General features: G+C 36.7%; 1 protein-coding gene across 2 annotated transcripts in view; it reads left to right on the top strand.

Moving 5' to 3' along the window:
* Positions 1-18,350, top strand: part of LOC121423699 (phospholipase A-2-activating protein-like) — a 43,405-nt gene extending 25,055 nt beyond the window's left edge. For both annotated transcript variants that reach the window (XM_041619125.1, XM_041619124.1), the window contains 10 exons: positions 3,311-3,507; positions 4,141-4,362; positions 6,214-6,517; positions 7,886-8,055; positions 8,998-9,158; positions 10,033-10,255; positions 11,632-11,724; positions 14,581-14,715; positions 15,765-15,929; positions 16,312-18,350. In XM_041619125.1, coding sequence (XP_041475059.1) covers positions 3,311-3,507; positions 4,141-4,362; positions 6,214-6,517; positions 7,886-8,055; positions 8,998-9,158; positions 10,033-10,255; positions 11,632-11,724; positions 14,581-14,715; positions 15,765-15,929; positions 16,312-16,880 — 2,239 coding nt within the window. In that variant the 3' untranslated portion in view covers positions 16,881-18,350. The remainder of the gene's footprint in view (positions 1-3,310; positions 3,508-4,140; positions 4,363-6,213; positions 6,518-7,885; positions 8,056-8,997; positions 9,159-10,032; positions 10,256-11,631; positions 11,725-14,580; positions 14,716-15,764; positions 15,930-16,311) is intronic.
* The last annotated feature ends 5,794 nt before the right edge of the window (positions 18,351-24,144 follow it).

Below are 24,144 nucleotides of genomic sequence, written 5' to 3'. Positions count from 1 at the left end.
TCTAGGCTATGTGCGCGTACGTACGAAACCCAAACTGTGTATGTCTACTATACTGCGCTGCGCTAACGCTGTATGGGTCTGCCACCACGAAGGAAGCCAGAATCGACACAAGTAGAAAAAGAGAATTTGCTGTTAAACAGACGACCGTTTGTAACAAGACAAGAAAAGCAAGGAGAGAAGACGGTGAGAATGAAATTGAAACGATCTAAGGATATCAAAGGGGTTTAGAATGTAAGAATTTAATGAAGAAATGAGGTTATTTTGATCGTGATATAGACGGTCAGACCTACATACGTGTTTTACTGTTATTACTGGCGGCGTGTGGCGGTATCCACAGATAGGTGTTCTGGATATAACCACACGCGTGTGGCTGGATGGTAAAGACACACGCGTGTGGCTGTATACACTATGAATATTAAAATATGGTCAAAATAACTCATCAGTGATTTTGTTGTTTTCTCAGTTTTTCCCATAGAAAACACACGTTTGGTACGATACCTTTTTCAAGTGACAAAAATATTTCACATGCGAAGAGGGGTCCGATTGGAATCTAATATAAAAAATAAAAATGATTTCGGCAAGATTTTTACATATCTATATTTTTTAGGTAATTGTGTACTTATGGTGAAAGTTTGATGAATTTTATGAGAATAATGTGTTTGATATTATTGAATTCATGAAAAGTGTTTGGTAATACGATCCACTACCACAGAGGGCGTACACAAATATGCCCAAATTTTTTTAAGCGCTCTAATGAATACAAAAGTTATTCCCAAGTTACTAATGAAAATGAATTGCAACTGTATGGAGATGAGTATTTTTGGTCTTTGCCATAATAATCAACACTTGAAGAGCTACCAAGTCTCACGCATTATGCGTGAGACTCAAGCATTTTGGACTCTTGTTCATCCTCTCAAATCTCTGTCTCACGCAACTATCACAGCCTATCCCCATATACATTGTACACAATGTCTGTGATCTCACTCATATTCACAGAAAATCTCACGCATAGCTGTTCTTTGAACTTGGCATCTCTGCACTTTGTTCGTGGACATCAACGGAAAGACAAGACAAAAGGATATTTTGATGATTTTTAGAGTCTAAAAATCATTAAAATATCACTTATGTGACCAAAAGGCTATTAGTAGGGTGAGACTACCATATATCGACCACCTCTTTTGAAACCGACCTTGCACGCATTAAAATGATTGCGTATTACAAACGATATGCGCAGGAGAGTAGGCGCAGTGGTCATAGAAGCGGTAATAATCGATTTTACGAGAAAAAAAGAAGCAACAATAAGTAAAAATTTAGTAGAATTATTTGAAATTGTATTGACCAGACCCAAACCCCGCTGAAAAACTGAGAAATCCGATAGGAAACGGCTTTAGAACAAATATCCGTTGTCGAAAGTAGTGAGACGATCATTTAACATGTTGACATCATATGAATTGATTTGGAAGAGTAAAAATATTTCGCCACCGTGACAAGAATCGGCTTTAAACTTAGTGTATCGCGGGTGGTCAGTTTCAAAAGACGGGTGCAAATCAGCAAACGTAAAATCGTTGTATTCGTTGTTCGTTGATATATACGCGGATTGAATCAGAGTCGCCGTGGGAAACATGGGAATCTGATGTGCTCAATTTTCTGCACAAATGAGATGAAAACTGGGTAAAATTGATGCATATTTTCGCCGAGAAGATTAGGTGGTCGATAAGGGGTAGTTCCAACCATACTAGCCTTGAGCCTACTTCGTCACATTGGTTGATTCAGACCTTCATTTTTGAGGAGCGCAATCGCGCTAGCGCTCCTAAATAAATAAGGAGAGCAATAAATCACGCTCCTAAAAAAAAAAAAATAATAATTTTTTAAGCTAAAATTTCACATTTTACATCTTTAAATCCATGAAATGGCAATCTGTTTTCCATACTTCCTTGAAATTATTTTGATTTAGTTGAAAACTAACAGAAAAATGAAGAATATTCTCCTCTTTCCCGACTCTGATTTGAATTTGAACTCTGTAAATATTGTAGTCCCATATGTAGATTTTCATGGGAACACCATGGAAGTCTACATGTGGGACTACAATATTTACCGAGAGATACTGGGAGATAGATGTAGTTCAGTGCAACTACTTACAATTGCAGTCTGCAATGCCGCAACAACCACCTTGTGCTTAGTTAAGAGTAATGTGCCCAAATGTCAAGCACTTTGGCTTAGTTTGGACCAAAACAAAATTACAAACATTGAATCATATAAAGTTCATACTTATTATATTTATGCAAATGTTGAAGCCTGGCAGACATCAAAATGATAAAAAAATGATTGGATATTTAAGGTAGGCCCGTTTTGAAAGTCCATTTTTGATGCACGTGTACACGGCGTGTTTTTCGGTCGTGTACACGTGTACACGTTGTAAACACTGTGAGAGCGAGTTCTGTTTTCATGTCGACACGGACCCGCATCAATATGTCATAAAAAGGGGTCTATATAGCCTAAGTCACGGTTTTAAAGCTTACCTGAGAAGTTTGAAGTATCAATCCACAAAAATTGGTGCAAATTAAAAGTTTACTCGGCTTAGCAGCGCATTAAATTAATAAAGAATGCAAAAGAAAATCAGTGCAGGGCCCTAGCTATCGCCGACGCTCGGTGGATGCGCATTTTGTATACTGTACCGTACATGCATGCACAGATCGCTGCAGAATAAGTGTAACTGAAGTTATCGATTAATTTTCATTATGTTGCCAATTTGAAGAGCGTTTGTTTGTAGGCTTGTGTGCGAGCGTATAACACGTAAGTTGTAGCGATGATCGCTATCGCAATTTGTGATTCTCAAATTGACTCTGAGTGTAATTGAGCAACGCTTTCGAGCTTTTGAGACCGGAGCAGACCCATTTCGTGCCGATTTCGTGGTACAAAAACGTGAGTCTCCAGAAAGAATGTGGATTAAATTGGCGATTTTGGAAGTGAACTCACTCTGGATTAATTGAAAAATGTTGACATATTAATAATTAAAACATGTGCAGTGTCTGAGAACTAAGATTTAATGTGAGGCTGTGAGCTTGTTTATGCAGATGCTACCGTGTACACGGTGATGGAATTTAGTACACGTGCACTGACTTGACCGTGCGTGTACACGTGTACACGTGTACCCGAAACGGGCCTAATTTAACGTCAAATCTAATTGCTACAAAAATGCAAAAAGCAATAAGTTCTTTATGTATGAATATGAATACATACACCATACAATAATCCATAACTTTTCTTATCCCATTTTCATGTTTTTGATCATATACCCCCACCCCTTCAGTGACTCTGAACCTGGCTATGACGAGGCGCACTGCATGAGCGGCCACCAGAACTTTGTCTCGTGTGTATGTGTGCTACCACCAAGTGAGAAGTATGCTCAAGGTCTCATTGTCACTGGAAGCAATGATAACAAGATCCATGCATACACCCTCGAGAGTCCCCTGCCCGTCTATGTTCTCACAGGACACAAGAATGCTGGTGAGTATCTCAAGAGTGCAAGAGTATCGGAAAATAATATTTGTGTGTGGGGGCTGTGTTTTCTAATTGTATCCATTCTAAATTACATTAATGAGAATGTATAAGGACTGTTTTAAAGCAGCAACAAATGAGCAGCCTTGACAGCGCTACCTCAATTACTCAACTAATCACATCTGGGCAGCATAATACAACATTCAGAGCTGGGTAAACTTGTAATATAGGCCAATTTGAATCACAATACAATAATTCACATTCATTACATTCATGTCACACTATTTATGTTACCAAATAGCAAAACAACTAGTAATTTCCTCTTAAAATATTTTAATTTCTGTGAATGATAGGCTAATTCATTCTCTGGGAAATGTAAATGTTGCATATTGCTTGTCAACTCAAAAGCTTAAAAATTATATCAGATGAGACTCTAAGACAATGCAGCAAAAAGTGAGAAATGTGCCACACCCATCTTTTTTTGAAATAAATTTTTGATGTAAATTTTTGTAAGATATTTTGGTAACCTCTGGCAACCTTTTTTCAAAATCTGTTCAGTTGTAGTTGTAGTTTTCTATTTTACTGTATCTTTTGAAGATAGTTTGTAAATCTGTCACCTTTTTAAAACATTTTTTGTTTCAGTTTGTGCCCTCGCAGCAGGAAAATTTGGCACCCTCCTCAGTGGCTCCTGGGATATGACGGCCAAAGTCTGGTTGAATGAAAAGAATGTGATGACCTTACAAGGTCATGAAGCTACCGTGTGGGCAGTAGCCCTCCTGCCCACCCAGGGTTTGATGCTGACCGGGTCTGCGGACAAGACTATCAAGATGTGGAGGGCTGGCCGCTGTGAACGCACTTTCACTGGTAAGAAAACTCTTCAGTCACTGATGTTACCCGGAAGGTTGCATTGCATCTTAAGTTAGAAGGTTGAAGATGATATAAATTATCATGTAGTGTAGTGAAACTAGGTCCTGTAACACAAAGGTTAGCAATTAATTGTAAGCATGATTTTGACTATTATTTGTACATTGTAGAGAATGCAATCAATCGTAGAAAACTTAGCTAAGCTTTGTGTTACAGGCCCCTTGGACTACTGAGTAAGACTTAAAGTAAAAAGAACATGGTCTTCCTTGGAAGGTGATCTGTGTGGAATGATTTCCTTGACGCAATGCTTTAATGCATTCATATTTGAGATGAACAGTTAATATGGCCTCTTGACACTAAATATAAAGTGAGCAAATCTTGTATAGAGTACTGAAATGTGATGTTATCAATTTTCCATTTTTGTCTCACCTGCGAAGCAGAGTGAGACTATAGGCGCCGCTTTTCCGACGGCGACGGCGGCGGCGGCGTCAACATCAAATCTTAACCTGAGGTTAAGTTTTTGAAATGACGTCATAACTTAGAAAGTATATGGACCTAGTTAATAAAACTTGGCCATAAGGTTAATCAAGTATTACTGAACATCCTATTAGAGTTTCATGTCACATGACCAAGGTCAAAGGTCATTTAGGGTCAATGAACTTAGACCATGTTGGAGGAATCAACATCGAAATCTTAACCTGAGGTTAAGTTTTTGAAATGTCATCATAACTTAGAAAATATATGGACCTAGTACATGAAACTTGGACATAAGGTTAATCAAGTATCACTGAACATCCTGCATGAGTTTCACGTCACATGACCAAGGTCAAAGGTCATTTAGGGTAAATGAACTTTGGCCGAATTGGGGATATCTGTTGAATTCCCATCATAACTTTGAAAGTTTATGGATCTGATTCATGAAACTTGGACATAATAGTAATCAAGCATCACTGAACATTTTGTGCAAGTTTCAGGTCTAATGATTAAGGTCAAAGGTCATTTAGGGTCAATGAACTTTGGCCGAATCGGGGGTGTCTGTTGAATTACCATCATAACTTTGAAAGTTTATTGGTCTAGTTCATTAAACTTGGACATTAGAGTAATCAAGTATCACTGAACATCCTGTGCGCGTTTCAGGTCACATGACCAAGGTCAAAGGGTCAGTGAACTCTCCGAATTGGATGTATCTGTTGAATATTACCATCATAACTTTGAAAGTTTATGGATCTGATTCATGAAACTTGTACATAAGAGTAATCAAGTATCACTGAACATCCTGTTCGAGTTTCAGGTCACATGATCAAGGTCAAAGGTCATGTAAGGTCAATGAACTTTGGCCATGTTGGGGTTTTTTGTTGAATAACCATATCTCTGTAAGTTTATTGGTCTAGTTCATAAAAAGTGGACATAAGAGTAACCATGTATCACTGAACATCTTGTGCGAGTTAGAGTAGTATTCAAAGTCAGCACTGCTGCTATATTGAATCGCGTGATGCAGGTGAGACGGCCAGAGGCATTCCACTTGTTGCATTTCAACATTGTTGATACCATATTTCGGTAGAGCATGATGAAATACCTCCACAACCCAGATATGGTGGGAATCAGTCAATGGGGCCCATGATATGACCTCATGAATACATAATTAGCCCTAATGAAATCAATGTATTATTTTTGTACTAGGCAAATAATACTTTGCCACTTTAAAGAATAAAAAACTGATCAGAGAATACTTAAAAATGAACTTGAGGCAGAGAGGTTTTTACCAAGCATGGTTTAACTGTTCAGCAGCATTGCAATACTTAAGTTTGGAATTGGATATTAATTGCTCATGTCATTGCTCATACAATGAAGGTCATACCGACTGTGTCCGAGCACTGGCCATCCTCTCTGAAGTGGAGTTCCTCTCGGCCAGCAATGATGGCTCTGTCCGAAGGTGGCTGACCACCGGCGACTGCGTCCACCAGTACGACGGCCATGTGGGCTTCATCTACAGCATCTCGTTGCTAAACAACGGACAGGACTTTGTGACGTCGAGCGAAGACAGGACGATGAGGGTATGGACCGATGGGCAGTGCAGTCAGACCATCACCATGCCTGCTCAGTCCATATGGAGCGTGGCTAGCTTACCTAATGGAGACATTCTTGTAGGATCTAGGTGAGCTTGCAAGAACAGAAGGGGAGAGATTAAGGGGAAGTTCACCATGACGAAAGGTTTATTGTAAAAATAGTAGAAAAAAAATATTGCTGAAGGTTTGAGAAATTCCAGCAGAGAATAAACATCTTATGAGAATTTTAATTATTTGATTTGTGACGACATATGCGAGTAGCTTTCCTTAATATCATATGGAAAAATATCGACGAAATGTCTTAGTCTCAGAAAATTGAAAGTATGTTTTTTACTGTACCTTCTGTTTATCAATAGATCATTTCACAACCGTTTCTAAAAAATGTCATCATGAACCATTAAAAAATTGAAGTTTGTGCATTTCATATTACATAACATATGGGGCAACTGCTTGTTTATGACTTCTTAAATCCAAAACTTAAAATTCGAATAACTTTCTTAATCTGTTACAAATTTTGTATTTTTTTCTGTAATTTTTACAGCAAAGTTTACTTCGGGGTGAACTTCCCTTTTATTGATGGATGCTGTTTTTAATAGGACATTTTGTTGGTTAGGTGCTGAGTAGTGTTGGTAAGGTGCTGATTAGCGTTGGTGTTAGTAAGATGCTGAATAGGGTTAGTAAGATGCTGAATAGGGTTGGTGTTGGTAAGGTGCTGAATAGTGTTGGTAAGGTGCTGAATAGTGTTGGTGTTGGTAAGGTGCTGAATAGTGTTGGTAAGGTGCTGAATAGTGTTGGTGTTGGTAAGGTGCTGAATAGTGTTGGTGTTGGTAAGGTGCTGAATAGTGTTGGTAAGGTGCTGAATAGTGTTGGTGTTGGTAAGGTGCTGAATAGTGTTGGTGTTGGTAAGGTGCTGAATAGTGTTGGTGTTGGTAAGGTGCTGAATAGTGTTGATGTTGGTAAGGTGCTGAATGGTACTGTAGTGTTGCCAGTGCGGAAGGTGTTGGTAATAATATTTGTAATGATAATGTTGATGTTGGTGAGGTTATGGTCATGATAGAATAGGTGATGCTAGTAAGCAAGATGTTAAGTAGTCTTGGTGTTGGTAAGGTGATTTCTATTGTGATGATACTTTAGATGATGTATAAAAATGTGTTGTTCCTAAGAAAGATATTGGTAATGGTGGTGGTATCGTTAGCATTTGTAAGGTGTATATGGTGACGGTAGCTGTTGGTGATGATAATTATTGTACTGAGATACAGGTGTTGCCAGGAAGAAAGATGGAGTGGTTTTTCATCGTGATCATGCGATCAACGACTGAGATCTTATGGGGGGCGGCGAAAAGTAAGCCCCCCCCTTTCCCCATCACCTGGGCTATGCAATTTCTAAATAGCCCAAGCTACATAGCGTTAATGATGATACCACTATTTGATAATTGTTTATCGTTCATCATTTTACAGTGATGGTATGGCGAGGGTCTTCACCCGGGAGGAATCCCGCTTTGCGCCGGCCGAGGCCCAGCAGGCTTTCGAGAAGCAAGTAGGAGCCTTTGCCATGCCCGCCAAGACACAGACCTTCGGTGGTATCAAAATGGAGGATCTCCCTGACAAATCAGACCTCAACAAACCAGGTACAGTGGAGGTTTCATGAAGCAATTCTTCAGAGATTTCTCTGACAGTTGTTATAAGCTACTGAAATCCTTGCATCTGATTGGCTGAAATAAAAATTTTCATGAAGTATCCCTGACAAGATGCTTTGTGAAGTGTTTCCTTAGACTGCATTTTAGTGTAGTCTTGTAGAAGCTAAACAGGGACTTTGATTTCAAATGAGATTCATTATGTAATTTTCACTTCTGCGTATTCTGTGGTAGTAAACCCCATTTTTTCATTATTTGATTTGCAAAAATCTTCCATATAATTCTTTTAGTGTAGTCTTGTAGAAGCTAAACAGGGACTTTGATTTCAAATGAGATTCATTATGTAATTTTCACTTCTGCGTATTCTGTGGTAGTAAACCCCATTTTTTCATTATTTGATTTGCAAAAATCTTCTATATAATTCTTAGAAAATCATTAGTTTAAAATATAAGAGATTGCAACTCATTTTGAACAGTTGTGAAGATGTAAGAATGTATGAACAAGATGCAAAAATAAAAATAGGAATAAAAAAGTCAACTTGGAGGATGTCAAAATTAACCCATCGCCAAAACATTAACCCCTCAGTGCAATATGTTCAGACCTGTTTATCATCATTGCATGATACATGCATTTTCAATAACTCCCTGGTTTAATTTTCTGGAGTGCTGTTAAATTGATTCAAATTTCTGAAAATTTATTCATGTATCACTTTTGGCAGGGTTTTATTCCAAAGGGCCCTAAAAATTACCTATGGTTGGTAAAAATTGTTCATTTAAGTACCTGTGTTCGAATATGAAAAAGAAATAATGACAAAATTGCACAGGACTCATATTGCTCTACATTTTTCACTTGCACAAACTCTGGAAAACAAAATGATATCATAAGGACTTATCTCCTTTTGCAATTGATGTCTTTGTTTGTTGATTTATTGCGCAGGAACCAAAGAGGGCCAGACCAAACTGATCCGAACTGGTAAGACGGTGGAGGCCTACCAATGGAGCTCAGCTGAGAGCAAGTGGTCCAAGATAGGGGATGTCGTTGGGACAGAAGGAGATGATGTGACCCCATCGTCAGGCAGGGTTCATTATGAAGGAAAGGTGAGGTCAAGGGTCATACAGAGGGTATGTTTGGTCAAAGGTCATACAAAGGAAAAGTTGGGTCGCGTGAAGGACAAGTCAGATCACAAGTTTTATGTCAAGGGTCATGTAAAGGGCAACTTTGATCCTGGGTTATATGTCAGAAAAATGTTGTTCAAGGGTCATATGAATGAAATTTCAATCAGGGGTCTTGGTCTTTTTGTCGAGGGTCATGTTAAGAGCAGATCAAGGATCTTATTGAGAAATTGTTAAGATATTGTAGAAGGGAAACTCAAGGGTCTTATTAAAAAAGATTTTAGGTTAAGGGTCATGTGAACTGGAAACTGAAGGGTCTTATTTCTTGGTAGATTTGGTTCAGGGGTCACGTGTTTAGCAATTTTTTTGTTACATTGTTGATACATTCATGGTTAATTTTAATGTCACTGTTATGATTGCTTACATGTATTAGACAATGTCTACACAAAACATACAACCATTTCATTTTGTGCAGAAAGTGTCAAAGCCACTTCTTGAAATGGTATAGAAATCAGAGACAATGCAAACATAAGAATACATTACAGCCTTCTGAATAGCCCTCTTATTGTGCATTTAAACAAAAATTCACTTGCCTAATCTCTATCTTTTCCCATCAATCTTTATCTGGACAAGGTCCTGTTACGCAAAGGGTAGTGATTAGTCATAGCTTGATTTTCATGATTAAGAGTAAATCGAGTCAATCATAAAAATGTTCTACAATCACTGCTAAGATTGGTGTTACGGGCCCCAGAACCTTTTCTAAGACCAGACAGTTCTTGTATAAGTAAGTATTGTGGAAATTACAGAATTTTGCAATCAACGTGTTATCTCCCTTTCCCCTAAACATTTTCTATTTAAGGAATATGACTATGTCTTTGATGTTGACCTTGAAGAAGGACGTCCTAATTTAAAGCTACCTTACAACACCTCGGATGACCCTTGGCTCGCAGCCCAAAAGTTCATCCACGACAATGACCTCAGCCAGTACTACCTCGAGCAAGTTGCTAATTTCATCATCCAGAACACCAAAGGAGTGACCCTAGGGTCAGCACCTAGGCCAGACTTTGTGGATCCATTCACGGGTAAGTTGATTAAAAACTTCCTATAACCCCTCCCCAATATCAGTGGAACTGCCAGTTTGTCTATTAAATATATTTGGTCTTATATCCAAAACAAGGGAAGCTTACCCTGATGATAAGTTGGCTTGGATGAAGGCAAAAAAATTAGAAAAAATACTGGTGAAGGGCTGTTTATAAATCAATCAAAGGAGTTGGGAATTTTTAATTTTTTGTTTATTTGTGTCATCATACTCAAGCAGCTACCCCATACATGTATATCATGCTACAACATGATGAATGAAAATAGTATTCTTAAGAGAGGGCATATGAAATGATGTGTCTAATGATATATCTACCACACAAGTAATAGAACTTTCAATTTTTGACAAAATGGCATTTTTTTAGAATTTATAATATGCAACATAATGAAGGAGCATCTTGTCTGTGATATCACAAAACCAAAATTTAAAACATAACTATATTATTTGTTAACAGATTTCCATGAAACCTTCACCAATATTTTTCTTGAATTTCCCGCTTTTATTAAAACCAAGTTACGTCAGGGTGAATGTTTATCTACATTTGCCACTCTCCACCCAGGTGAAGGAAATGGGTCCCGGTAGGAAAGAATTCATTGAATGTTTGAGTGTCTGATCATTTTAGCTATGCTAAAGCTGTTGTAATGATGTGCAACTCTAAGAACCGTTTGTATAGAGCACAAAACAATGTTACGTCTTTATTAGTATTATCTTGCTCATTGATATATTGTGTTTTTTGAGCTTGGTTATCACGTTTGATAATGAGATGAAAAACTAAAGGGAAACTAAATATATATATATATATATATATAAGTGGCATGGAGACAGTGTGGTGGTTTGATGAAAGATAATTAGCCCAAGTAGGAATTTAACTGAAAGATCACTGGACCAAATGGTAGTGGACCAAATTGGTTTTACCATTGGGGTGTCAGACAAATGGGACTTGTATGTATTAATATTGCTTGGATAAAGGCCCAATACCAGGCTGGAATGCCATACTCAATTTATCGATTTCTCAGTAATCACACATTTTCAACCAGATTCATTTTGCTCATATTTCCTCTCTAAACCAGAGGTGTGCATGTTCAGCTTTTCAGCGGATTTCAGCTAGGTACTATTGCTTTTGATTTTCTGCATGATTTGAGCTTTTCTAGCTTTCTTCTGTACAAAAAGTATGGGAGCTCCTTCAATTTCACATTTTGTCAACACTCTCCTGATTTTTTTCTCAGCTCTATTATTTTTTTATCACTACAAAACACTTTGTGGTCATTTTATCGGATTCTGGTCGATCTCATTGTTTTTATTGTTACAAAAACTTGCATTTATGTTTAACTTGCCTCATCATGTGCTTTGTCTATTCAGGCGGATCTCGCTATGTTCCTGGTAGCCAGGGTGACCCCGCCCTACCAAGTGTAGGAGGAGGGGGAGGAGCAGGGGGACATGACCCATTTACTGGTGAGTGCTATGTGGCATTTTTTTTTCTTGATATGCACTACAAATAGAAGCTTTGATGAAATTTTCCTGTATGAAAAATTTGATATGATCCAAAAGTGTCGTCTATTTTTTGGGGGGGTTTAGTTTATGGTGCCTGTAGATATAATTTTCTTAAAAATCTATAACATATGGTATACTGTTGAAATCACTTTGTGCACAGGTATGAATTAGTGAGAGAACAACTAAAGATCTATGATGAATATCCACAACACTATGTCTGTATGTTTGTCGTTGTAATGAATTACATGTATTCATATTTACAGCTGCAGATACCCTTACAAAGGATCGTCTACTATATTCTATTTCATTGGCATATGACCAATTCTGTCAAAATATTTCATGTCATAGTTAAACGTCGCAATCGTTATCAGCAATATAATAGGTCTTCTTTTTTTCTTTCTTTTATGTTTTACTTTGTCTTCCTTGTCTTGTCTAGTTAGCTGTGTGTCCCTGTTCTTTGTAACGTTCTCTGTTTTTGTCCTTGTCCAGTTTCTGTCACTTTCTCCGAGCTCAGCTCTATTTTTTCTATAACTATTTTTAGCTTTCAATGATTACACATTGATTATTTGTTAAGGGCATATCAACAACAAGCTTTTGCTTTACTTTAGGTCCATCCACTTAGAATCTGCATTTATATTGTAATTATGCATAGGGGAAGGCGGGGTAAGTTGTGACAGTTTTTGCTTTTTGCATGTTAGAATTGATATGATTAATAATCTTGTCGAAATAAGTACCTTGCCTTGAAATTTAATTCTTCCGAAATATTTTCCACCTGTATATAACTTTCTATCCCCACACTGAAAGTCATCGTGACCTTTGAAATAAACGATGTCAAATGGCTCAACTTGCCCCATATATGGGGTAAGTTTGAGCCACCTTCTGGGGTAAGTTGAGCCACAAAAACTATGTACAAAATGTATGAGGGGAGAACCAGCATGTCAATTTTTTGTTTAGAGTCTTTTCACTTGCTAATTCTCTATAAATACTTACATCCTTTAAAAGGAAAAGAGCAGTCATGCAAATTTGCTCCTTTCAGCAAGCATTTCAATTGATTTTTAAGGTTTGTTTGTTTTTTAAGATACATTACCATAGGAATTACCATGGCTCAACTTGCCCCATGCTGTTTGGCTCAACTTACCCCAGTCTGAACTTAGTGCGATAATTTTGTATCCACACATTTATTATGCATCCATCATATAAAAGACTATGACAAGAATGAAGATCCATACCTGGACTAATAATGTTGTTATCATGTCTTTATTATATTTAAAGACATGTGTGTTTATAAAGCACTTATCTATTTCACACTCTTTTTTACTTTTTTGGCTGAAATTCATATTTTTCCCTCTAAAAAACTACTTTTTGTTTCAAAGTTGAAAACAATATGGTGGGGTTAGGGGTTATGCTATGGGTCATCAATACATGACACCACAACAATGTCTGACTCATTCATTATTGGCCTGGGGCTGGTGGCTCAACTTGCCCCTATGCTCAACTTACCCCGCCTTCCCCTACTATTTCAGAATGAGTTGTATGTTTTTCTTTGTATTTTGATTGATTTGTGGAAAATGAAATGAAATGAAAATGAAATGAATTAACAACTACCAATAGCTGATGAATGAGACCTGTTGTATGTGTAGCGGTGCTCAAAACTTAGTAAACCCAACCAGAAAATTAACATACATGTAGTTAAAATGTTCAAGTTCTGCCATGTGGGCCATTCCAAGCAAAAGTGGACATTCTCCAAAAATTCATATTGGCTCTATTTCAAATCTGGGTCAAATTTTTCTATCAAAACTCACATGGGATTTCATAAATACAAAAGGGGAACAAGCCACAATTGATTTTTTCTTACGCACCTCCGTATAGGAAAATCCAAACCATACGAAACATTCCATAAATGGGACTACATATATTGCTTTTTGCTTAATTTCAATTTAACAGAAAACTATTGCTGGTTTTGTAACATTTTCTTTTGGATAATCTGAAGGTCATCATTTTACATCATATCAAGAGAAAATTTTAAAATATAAGTCCATTTTACGTTGCCTGTAACTGTCACTCTGTAACCGGGTATGGATTTACGTTTTAAGTCGCAATTAATGAAATAATACACCAATTTTTAATGTAATGCAGCATATTTAAGCTAGAACAACATAGAATCCAATCAATAACTCAACATTGTGATAGCAATTTAAAGTTCACACAGATTGAGCAATATGTTTTCTCCTCAAATATGCATGTCCATTTTACGTCACTCCGTTATCATATTTATGAATATTTATATCTCGATCTTATTAATTCAGTGGATCAAATAACAAATGTTAATATTTTGAAAAGTGGGTTTCATCAACTACTGTCAAGTACCATATATTTGCAAATAACTACTTCAATATGTGTGATATCTTTGTTTGAATGCTAAAAACTTGCTTCTGAATGTCAATCCGTAACCATGGAACTGCCTATGTATTAGATATTTAATTGTGAAGTCAGGTGATAAAATATTAAATTCATTAAAGCTTGTTTCTCTGAGTTTGCCGAACATTGTAGTGTTGTTGTCTACATTCAACACTCAGAACGAAGGAGTGCAACTTGTGATGGAGTTCACTAAATTATGAGCATAACTGTAGATGAATTTGCATTTAAAAATGATGGTAAATTATAATATAATTATATTTTCAAAACAGAACATCGAGCTTTAATAATTGAACACTTATCTTATTAATGTTTTGAAAGTTTACATTTATATTTATTGTGAATAACACATTATTGCATGTGGAATGGTAATAAACTGACTGTAACCTTTGAAAATGCCAGGGGCTTCCAGTTATAAACCGGGTGGATCAGGAGCTGCTGCCAAGCCTCAACCCGCTGCTACGATGTCAACCAACCAGTACTTCCCCAAGAAAGATTATGTAACCTTTGACTCTGCCAATACACAGGCCATCTTAGGTAAGGCTTAACAAAATTATGTTTTTGCTGTAATGATTGGAAAAAAATTGGGTTGGTCAGTCTTCTTTTTTAATTATATTTTTTTAGGTTGGATATGAAAGAGCTGATACATTTTGATATGAAGATTAAGCACAGATGTTCACTGAGTATTATCATTGCTTGGTAAAAGATCTTTTTGATGAATTCAATGTTTCAACTACTTATGTCTCTTCAAATTACTTCAAATTGTTATACGAAGTGATAAATGGAGTACGCCAACAGTTGGAATGTTGAGGTTTACTTGTCTACTCAAGAGAATGCCATGCCTATATTTTGCCTATTTCTCAGCATGTACAATTTTTCAAATTGGAATCATTTGGTGTATATATTTTTTAACTTATTCAAGCACATACAGACACTTGGTTTTTTTTTTTTTTGGGGGGGGTTACAAATTGGAATGGGAATCATTTTAAATTTTTTTAGCTTTCAACTCGAAAAATTTATGAGTCAATATTTTTCTTCCAACACAGAAGGAGGGGGGGGGGGAAGGAATGATACATTTACTTACAAAAAAATAACTAAACATTTGTTGGCCATCGATATTACAAATTCTCGCATTTTTTGTCCCAAGGGAGGGGGGGGGGGATGGGGTCAGCAAATTCCAATTTTTTCTTGAGCAGTAGCCACAATCTGCCATTATCTTGAAAGAGTGATCCTCTTTAAATCTTGCTATAGTTCAGTGGAAAAGATATTAAGCCCATCCTAATCTTTGAAAAGGATGTTTCCTCAGTGTAAATAATGCAATGGTGTTCATGAAATGATAATGATGAAATACCAGGATTTTTACAATTGAATGGATGCAATTCTTTCCTGGGTCCCGTAACGCAAAGGTTAGCGATTAATCGTACGCTTGATTTTCATGATTGATTGTACATTATAGTCAATGGAATCAATCGTAGAAAAATGTTCTACGATCATTACTAAGCTATGGGCCCCTTTCATATCAAAGAATCACAGCTGTCATTCCCTTAAAATTTCCCATATTCTCCCTTCGTATCCTGTATGCGCAGGTAAAATCACCCAGCTGAACTCAACCGTTGATGCGTCATGTCGTCTAGATGATACAGCTCTGTCACATCTAGAAAGCCTCGCAGCGTGTGTGTCCAATGGTCAGGGAAGCACTCCAACCGGTCAGCAACTGGCTTCCATGTGGTCTTTACTTCAATGGCCCCAAGGTATGTTTCATGTGGTCAGTTCAAAAGAGAATTATATGGAGATGATGGATCTAAACCCCCAACAATTGTGTACTGTGAACAATTTGAGTCAAAGTGAGTTCCATTGATGAAACTTGGTCCATAGCTCAAATATTATCAATAAATTGTACGCTTGATTTTCACGATTAATTGCAATTTTTAAGTCAATGCAATCAATCATAAAAATAGTTCTCCAATGATTGCTAAGCTTTGTGTTGTAGGAATCTGTTATCAATTTGATTATATCAATAATTTGATATTAATTCTACTAATGAACTTTTTCTCCATCCACGGGCTTCAAGATGCAAAATCACAATACTATTGAGGTTACCTAAATGCCCTTTTTCATGTTTCATTTGTAAAGATCAAGTGTTTCCTGGTTTAGACCTGCTCCGACTGGCCATCCGTAACCCAGCCGTCAACCAGCATTTCTGCAACCCCAAGGATGGTCCTGGTTTCTTATCCCACCTCTTCAGCCTTGCGGTGAACTCCAGCCCTCCAGCCAATCACATGCTTCTTTACAGAACTTTATGCAATTGCTTCTCCCAGTCGGAGGGGAAATCCCTTCTCGTAGCTCAGCGGGAAACCATAGGTGCCTCCGCCATGGGGAGCTTGACCATAGCAAACAAGAACCTACGCATCGCCGTCGCGACCCTCGCGCTGAACTATGCCGTCCTCTTGCATGGTGGAAACGACGTGGAAGCCAAATCACAGTGCGTTGCCATGGCAATCACGCAGCTAGGTCAGGAGAAGGAATCGGAAGCGCAGTTCCGGCTCCTGGTGTGCCTTGGGACATTGCTGGCAGGTGATGAGAACTCACAAGCGATAGCCAATTCTTTGGATGCATCTGTCTTAGTTAAAGGACTATTAGGTGTCACGGATCCTCAGAAGGTTGGTGATTGTGCCAGACTCGTCAAACAATTACTACAGTGATGTGTACCTTTAAATTCTTTGAACTGTGCATCCTGCAATATGTTTTTGCTCTCAATCAGATATCTGTTTTTTTTTTAATTATCCAGGTAAATATATACTATTTTCTTTCCCATCACTGACATGAACCTTTGATTATAGCTGGGGCCGTTTCATAGGACTCTTTCTAAGCTTACGCAATGCACACGGAAAGTTGTGGCTTAGTGGATTAGTCTCCAAACCTTGAGACAGAGGGTCGTAGGTTCAAATCCCAGCATTCTGTAATTTCTTTCAACAATAAATTGATCCACAATGCTCCACTTTCGACCCAGGTGAGGTTTATGGTTACCAGCAGGAAGTGGTTCTTCAAAAAGCCGTGAGCAGTGGAATCGATAGTCAAACATAGTCAGGGTAATATAGGAGCGCCTTGAGCACCTAATATGTGCGCTATACAAATAACCTATAATGTTATTATGCCTATATAGGGGAATCCAGTTGAAAAGATACAGAAGAGAAGCAAGTGCATACAAGTTTGAACAGAAATTGACAAAAAATTTAGAAAAAATAAAAAGTTTCAAAAATTTGTTTTATATTTTATTACTCATCCTATGGAGATTCATATTTGATTTGTAATGTCACTGAATATGATGTAGAGATCATTTCCCTGCATTGCTCCAATACACAAGTAGACTAAAACATCTTTTTCATAGGTTTTATCAAGTAATTGTATATTTCTTTTAGGAGGAAATGTTACAATGCGCTGTCTATTGTGTAATTTGTAATGATAGCGATTATATAAAAAATTACTATAAATGTTAAAGATGGAATTATGTATAATATCAAATGTAAGATTTGTCCCTACAAACCAAAATTGCCAGTTTGATGTAGTCTTAGCCATCTAAAAAGCCACAAGTTTTCTGATTTCTCTGGAACTTTTGTCATTCTGAAGTTTCATTTTCTCAAATATGAATCATTCAAAAATGTTGGTAGCGCTCCAGATAGGGTCCTTCATTCTTTATTGATTGCATTTGCAAAAGTTAGAATATGAAGATTGACTGAAGTAATTCGCTTGCTGCAGAGCAAGAGTTTTACCATATCTTGTGTGAAAAAATCTGACAGTTTCAGACAAAATAGAAGTAATTGTTATTCTAAACGCAAAAAATGACAATTTATCCAGGTTTGCCATGTAATGTGCCCGACAGCATTTAACTGGGCCTAATCGTTGCACATCTGGAGCAGCTGACCTGCCATAAACATACATTATGCCTATCATATTGGGATGGTGTACTTTATTATTACATGAACTTTATACATGTATGGATACCTTTGTCAAGGCTCCACCCTAACTTTTTTCTTGATGACCCGATTGGTCCACCAAAACCATCAATTTCATATTTTTTTGTGGCCCGCGAAGCAAATTTAGTGGCCCTAACAATAGAAAACACTACAATTTATCAAACCTTGGTAGCCTGACAGGGCCACCAATTGTTGGCATTTAAAATCAGGGATTCGATTTTAAGGCGCGTGAGAGCGATCGCGCGCTACATGCGCGCCTTAATCCATTTTTGGTAGCGCGATTAATAGCGCGCCTCGCGATCGTTGACCTGCGCGGAAATGCCTAAAGTCGCCCTCGAAATCATCCAAAATCATGCTTATTGCCGAGTGAATAACAACTCAATATGCTCGAGCTCCGCTTACCATTTAAAAATCATCCTAAATCCAACACTCAAAGTCATGAATAATCCTTAAAAATAGCGAGTAGCGCAGTTCAAATTCCGACGTTGCGTTATTTTTTCTGTAATACGTATTTCCATACACATGGTACCAAGTACGGAAAAAAAAATCAATGCAACGGTCGGGAAACAGTTGCATGTATAGGGGTCCATTATGACTACCACCATGTGCAATTTCGAATGCACATGTTTCCCCTACAGATATCACGATTCTGTGATTGAATAATTCGAATTACACAGGAAATAAATCCCTGAGACTTATAACCTAGCATTGGTGAGTTGTAATTCAGCTTTGCTTTTCAAAACGGCCTATTAACTTCCAAAATAAGTTACCTTATTTATTAATTATAACTAAAAAATCATTTATTTTCTTTTTCTAGGGGATGAGGTATTATATCAGACAATAAATCATCAAACAAAGCTCCATCTATTTTACAAGGCTGGCGGCAGGCTCACGCATTGGCGCTTTTACTAGCTAGCCAGTTAGAGCTGTGTCTCTGCCAGAGCTCTGGGGGACAATTCACTCAGTAAAGGCCTCAATGATGGTGATTTTCTGTTTCAGACAGAGTTTACATTTCATGAATATTATTCAAAACTGCCAATAAAGTTTGATGATTTCTTCATTGTCATGTATATTTAAGTTCTTTTTTAATACATTCTCACCGAATTTAGACTCCCCAATAGAGAAATGAAATTTTCATGGAGATCTGCGTTTTCAAAGAACTTCAGGAAAAGTTAGGGGATGTGGGCCTTTATTACATGTACATGGCCGAGTACAGGGTATTGTACTGGAATAGATGGAGTAGAAATTAGATATTGAATTCATTTATATCCAAGTCCAACTCACAGTCACACACACGCACTCACCCACACACACCCACATCCACCCACACACACCCACATCCAAGATTCTAAGCATGAAAAATAACTTTAAAAATCATACAATATTGAACAAAAAGTAATAATTCATTAATAAGTGAACAGGTATATCCAAGTCCAACTCACAGTCACACACACACACGCACTCACCCACACACAGAGGCGTCGATTATGGGGGGGCGATCGCCCCACCAATGAAAATATTGGGGGGGCAAACATATCGTTTTGCCCCCCCAATAATTCCGCATGTGCTAAAAATAAAATCAGATTGTTATGTTACACAGAAATCAGCAAGCGAGATTGAGATACACAACTAGTTCTTCTAAAATCGTGCTCGAAATGTCCACTTTTCAGATTGGAATATCAAAAAATTTCAGCTCGCGCTTCGCGCTCGCATCATTTCTGTAACAAAAACCTATACTCTCCATGATTAAATAGTTGAATATGGTCCCTTTTTCAGTTCTAAACCTCAAACGAACTCCCACTTCGACTTGCAATAATCTTTTGTTGGATATATATATCTTGTTCTCTATTAAAAACCTCCATTAAACTCAATTTTTTTTCAGATCGAAATATCAAAATTTTCAGCTCGCGCTTTGCGCTCGCATTAATCTGCTGGTGATATATATATATATATATATACATATATATATGTGTGTGTGTGTGTGTGTATACATATATATATATATGTACACATAGGCATATGTGTGTGTGTGTGAGTTTGTTTTGTGTGATCGAGCGCTTTTGGAAAATTGATTCATGATTTCGCCCCCCCAATCTGAAAAATGGATCGACGCCCCTGCCCACACACACCCACATCCAAGATTCTAAGCATGAAAAATAACTTTAAAAATCATACAATATTGAACAAAAGTAATAATTCATTAATAAGTGAACAGGTATTCCTCAAAATACAAAAAAGTAGCATTTAAAAAGAGCCCCCGAAATGCAAAAAGTAGCCCCCGAAATTTGCCAAAAAAAATTAAGATGGAGCCCCTGAAAAAAAAATTGTTAGTGACTTAACTTTAAGCCAAAGTCAAAACCTAACTCAAACCTAACTGATAACACACAATCTAATTACAAAACATTGTAAAACAATTACAAATACTTCCTTTGGTTGTTGATTGTAACTTTATAGTACATACATTTCCTCCATCTGTTTTGTTAATTGGACAAAAAGCTCCCCTTGTATGTTGAAGAAGAGCTTTTTGCAGTGCTCTTCTACCGCTCTCCTTAAAAGAGCTAGGAGAGCTATTTATTGCTCCCCTCAATTATAAAACTGAGTCCCTGCATTTACAGAATTTTGGTGGCCTGACTCTAAGTTTTGGTCGCCCGGGCCACTGCTAATGTCGAACCCTTCCTTTGTTATATCTGTGATATATGATTGTCTGCTTAGTCTGTAAAATTGAGGTGATTCTTCTGTGACCTTAAAGGTTGCAATTAGGACAGTAGCTGGAATGGTTATTTTGATGTGGGATCTCAGGGGTGTGTTTCATAAAGAGTTATGTGTGACTTAAGAGTCAAACTTAAATGTTGACGGCACCTGGGGGGTGTTTCACAAAGATTTAAGTATGACTTAGGTCGCACTTAAATGTCGACGCGTACATGATATGCAACGCGCAATCTTATTGATCACTACGCAGTAGTGCGCGTCCTCTTGGCATGATCTGACCAATGCTGTCATGCCTTTTATACTGTGCGCAACTAGACATTTAAGTGCGACTCTAAGTCATACTTAAATCTTTGTGAAACGCCCCCCTGATTTTATTAATTAATGTGCTGTAGTAAGTCACACCTAACCTTTGTGAAACACCCTCATGGACAAAGTTTTTAACACAAAAGTGTCTTAAATTTAGAATATTCCTCCTTAATTGTAAAATATTTTGGCTCAGCTTGATTGACACTGTAATTAATCCAGTGTTTACTGCTGTATGATGCTCCCTGTATAAAGTACATGGGAATTAGTGAATATGATTAATAGTCGATGGGTTAGAACTTGAAGATATCTGTCCTGCACCCAGGAAAAAAAAATTCTTGATCTGAAAATTAAGTCAGACTTATTTTTCAGATCGAGTATACAATCTTATTTACTGGGGGCAAGCCGGGAATTTGAATCTTCAATATCAAACTTCCCTGACGAGTATTAAGTCTCGACATTCCAGGGTATAACTTTTATCACTTCTTATGACAGTAATTTGTAAAGACATGAGTGGTTGAAACTTTGAATTCATCAGAACAGATTTAAAGGGATACTCCTGGCTAAATGTAATTATTTGATCAGATAGAGAAAATCAGACAAGCGAAACACTGAAAATTTGATAAAAATCGGACAAAGAATAATTATATGACATTTTAAAAATTTGCATTATCTGGTTCTATGCATTTCTTCATGAATTTTCAATGAGCAAACTGATGAGGTCATATCTCATCTTGTTTTCTGGTATTTTATTACACAAAATTATGTTTTTTCAATGTTTTCCTCCAATTACTAGATTTACAACTGTTTTTAGTGGATTAGGTATTCATTGCTGCAACTCATTTTATCATAAGAGAGAAAAATCCTTCACATGCAGGAAGAAATGAAATGATTATGACTTCATGAACATTAAAGAAAAAGGAAAGTGGAGATGTGACATCAGCAGCCTACCTAATGAACATATTCCTGATGACTTGCAATTGTCTGTTTTCACAAGATATTGCTAAACTTTAAAATTCAGTAACTCTGTGATTCGTTACCAGATTTTTATGATTTTTTCATCATTTTGTTTGGTGAATTTACTCTATTTATTTAGATATAATCATTTTCAACGATCATAATGAAACCATGATGATGCTAGTGTTTAGGAGTGTTATGGTCGAGTGGATCTGACTCGCCTTGTTATCCTACCGTGATGTACTAACCGCTACATAAAAGCGGATTATTATTCATAATATAATTATTATTATTATGAGTAGTTTCCTCGGCAAACTTGGACTATTTTCTATTACTAGAAAGATGAAAATGAATTAATCAGATTAAATTTGTGAATGCTTCCCTGGCAGAGAACCAAGTGGTATATACATATAGAGATTAAAATACTGCCTGTGGAAATCCTAAGGAGCTTTATTGAAAGGTACTACACATTAAGCAAATTATCAAAATTTAATGTCTTGGTAAATCTATTTATTGATGTTCATTTTAAGATTATGCCCAAGCTTATTTCGTGACGAAAAAGAAGTAAAAAGCAAGTTTCATTTTACTAATTATAAGCATAGTGTAAATTAAAGTTCTCAGTCCATTTAATGGACTTTTTTTCTTTTTCTTTTTTTTTTCATTGTGATAATTTGCATGTTCATGTATATTTTGCAATAAATTCCTATTCCATATTAGTAGTGTTATGGGGTTTTATCTGAATTATTGATTCAAATTGAATATTTGCACCATATTAGCCTTTAGGGGAACATCAAATATAGTTGGCCTCTTACCAAAAAGGGCCTTAACCAAAATTTTGAGTGTTCTGATTTTTAAAAAAATCATCATGTATACATCAACATTCTTTTTGAAATGAGTTCATTTATTTGTCAAAATAAGCTAATTCATTGGGATAAATTTGAATTCCTAAATGCCCCTAACATGTTTCTCGGATTTTCCATCAGCTAAAAGGGCCTCAAATGGAGTGGCGTTATGCCAAAGCATAGTATCGTCAACTACAATACATTTATGCATTACAACTGACCTCTTGTCACAATAATATTCATAGCGCATTCTACATACATCTTTATGCCCAAAGGTCGATTTTGTGAACACACTGTGTAATGGCCCTTTTGGTATAAAGCATTTCTCTTTGCATGCCATAAATATGCTGTGGTCATGGAAATTTCACCATAAATGCGCTTCAGTTATGGCCTTTTTTGGCGGCAATACGCATCATTTTAACGATGTGCCCAAAAATCCTTTACAGGTTTTTGGGCATTTAAAATTAATATTCTGAACTTTCATCAAAATATTTGATGTGAAACAGTCATTAAACTTATGTGTCGATATTGAATTAAAAAGAACTTACAAGAAAGAGAAGAACTTCAATGCCTTAATCTTGGAAGGGCAAAAAGCAGCAAGGGACCATTTGGCACAAGGCTGACGATATATTGCCCGCAACAGAATCTATTCTTTATCACCCATTTAGATTGAGTATTGTATCAAAAGTAATTATTTATATTAACTTTCAGTTTCATTCAAGCAAATTATTAATTTTATTATTATTATTATTGATGATTAAGTTGACCCAAACAAATTGATAGATGGAAAAAGCAAGCAAAACGGTGATATTTCATTAAAATCGGATGAAAAGTATTAAAAGGTATGGAATTTCAAAGTTATTTTCACAATTTAGTTGTACAACCTGAGTAGTAAGCAAACAAGGTCTCATTCACTATTTATTTTTGTATTTTATTATTTGAAATACGAAATATTTCAGGAATTTATCATGGAGTGATATATGGTTTCATTTCCCATTTATATCACATTAAAAATGTGATAGCAACAAGGACGTAAACCATTCTTATTTGATCAAGAACTTATTATTAAATCCAAATGCTGAAACATTCAATATTTTCTAAAAACTAATAAAGAATAGTGTGTGTGTGTCAGATTATTGGTTTTGTAATATTCGCCTGTCACCATTCTTGCCACCGAACCA

Source organism: Lytechinus variegatus, chromosome 11 (assembly GCF_018143015.1).
Source record: "Lytechinus variegatus isolate NC3 chromosome 11, Lvar_3.0, whole genome shotgun sequence".
Taxonomy (NCBI): Eukaryota; Metazoa; Echinodermata; class Echinoidea; order Temnopleuroida; family Toxopneustidae; genus Lytechinus; species Lytechinus variegatus.
Note: the sequence above shows the minus strand (reverse complement) of the source record. Positions and strands in the feature narration are given on the sequence as shown.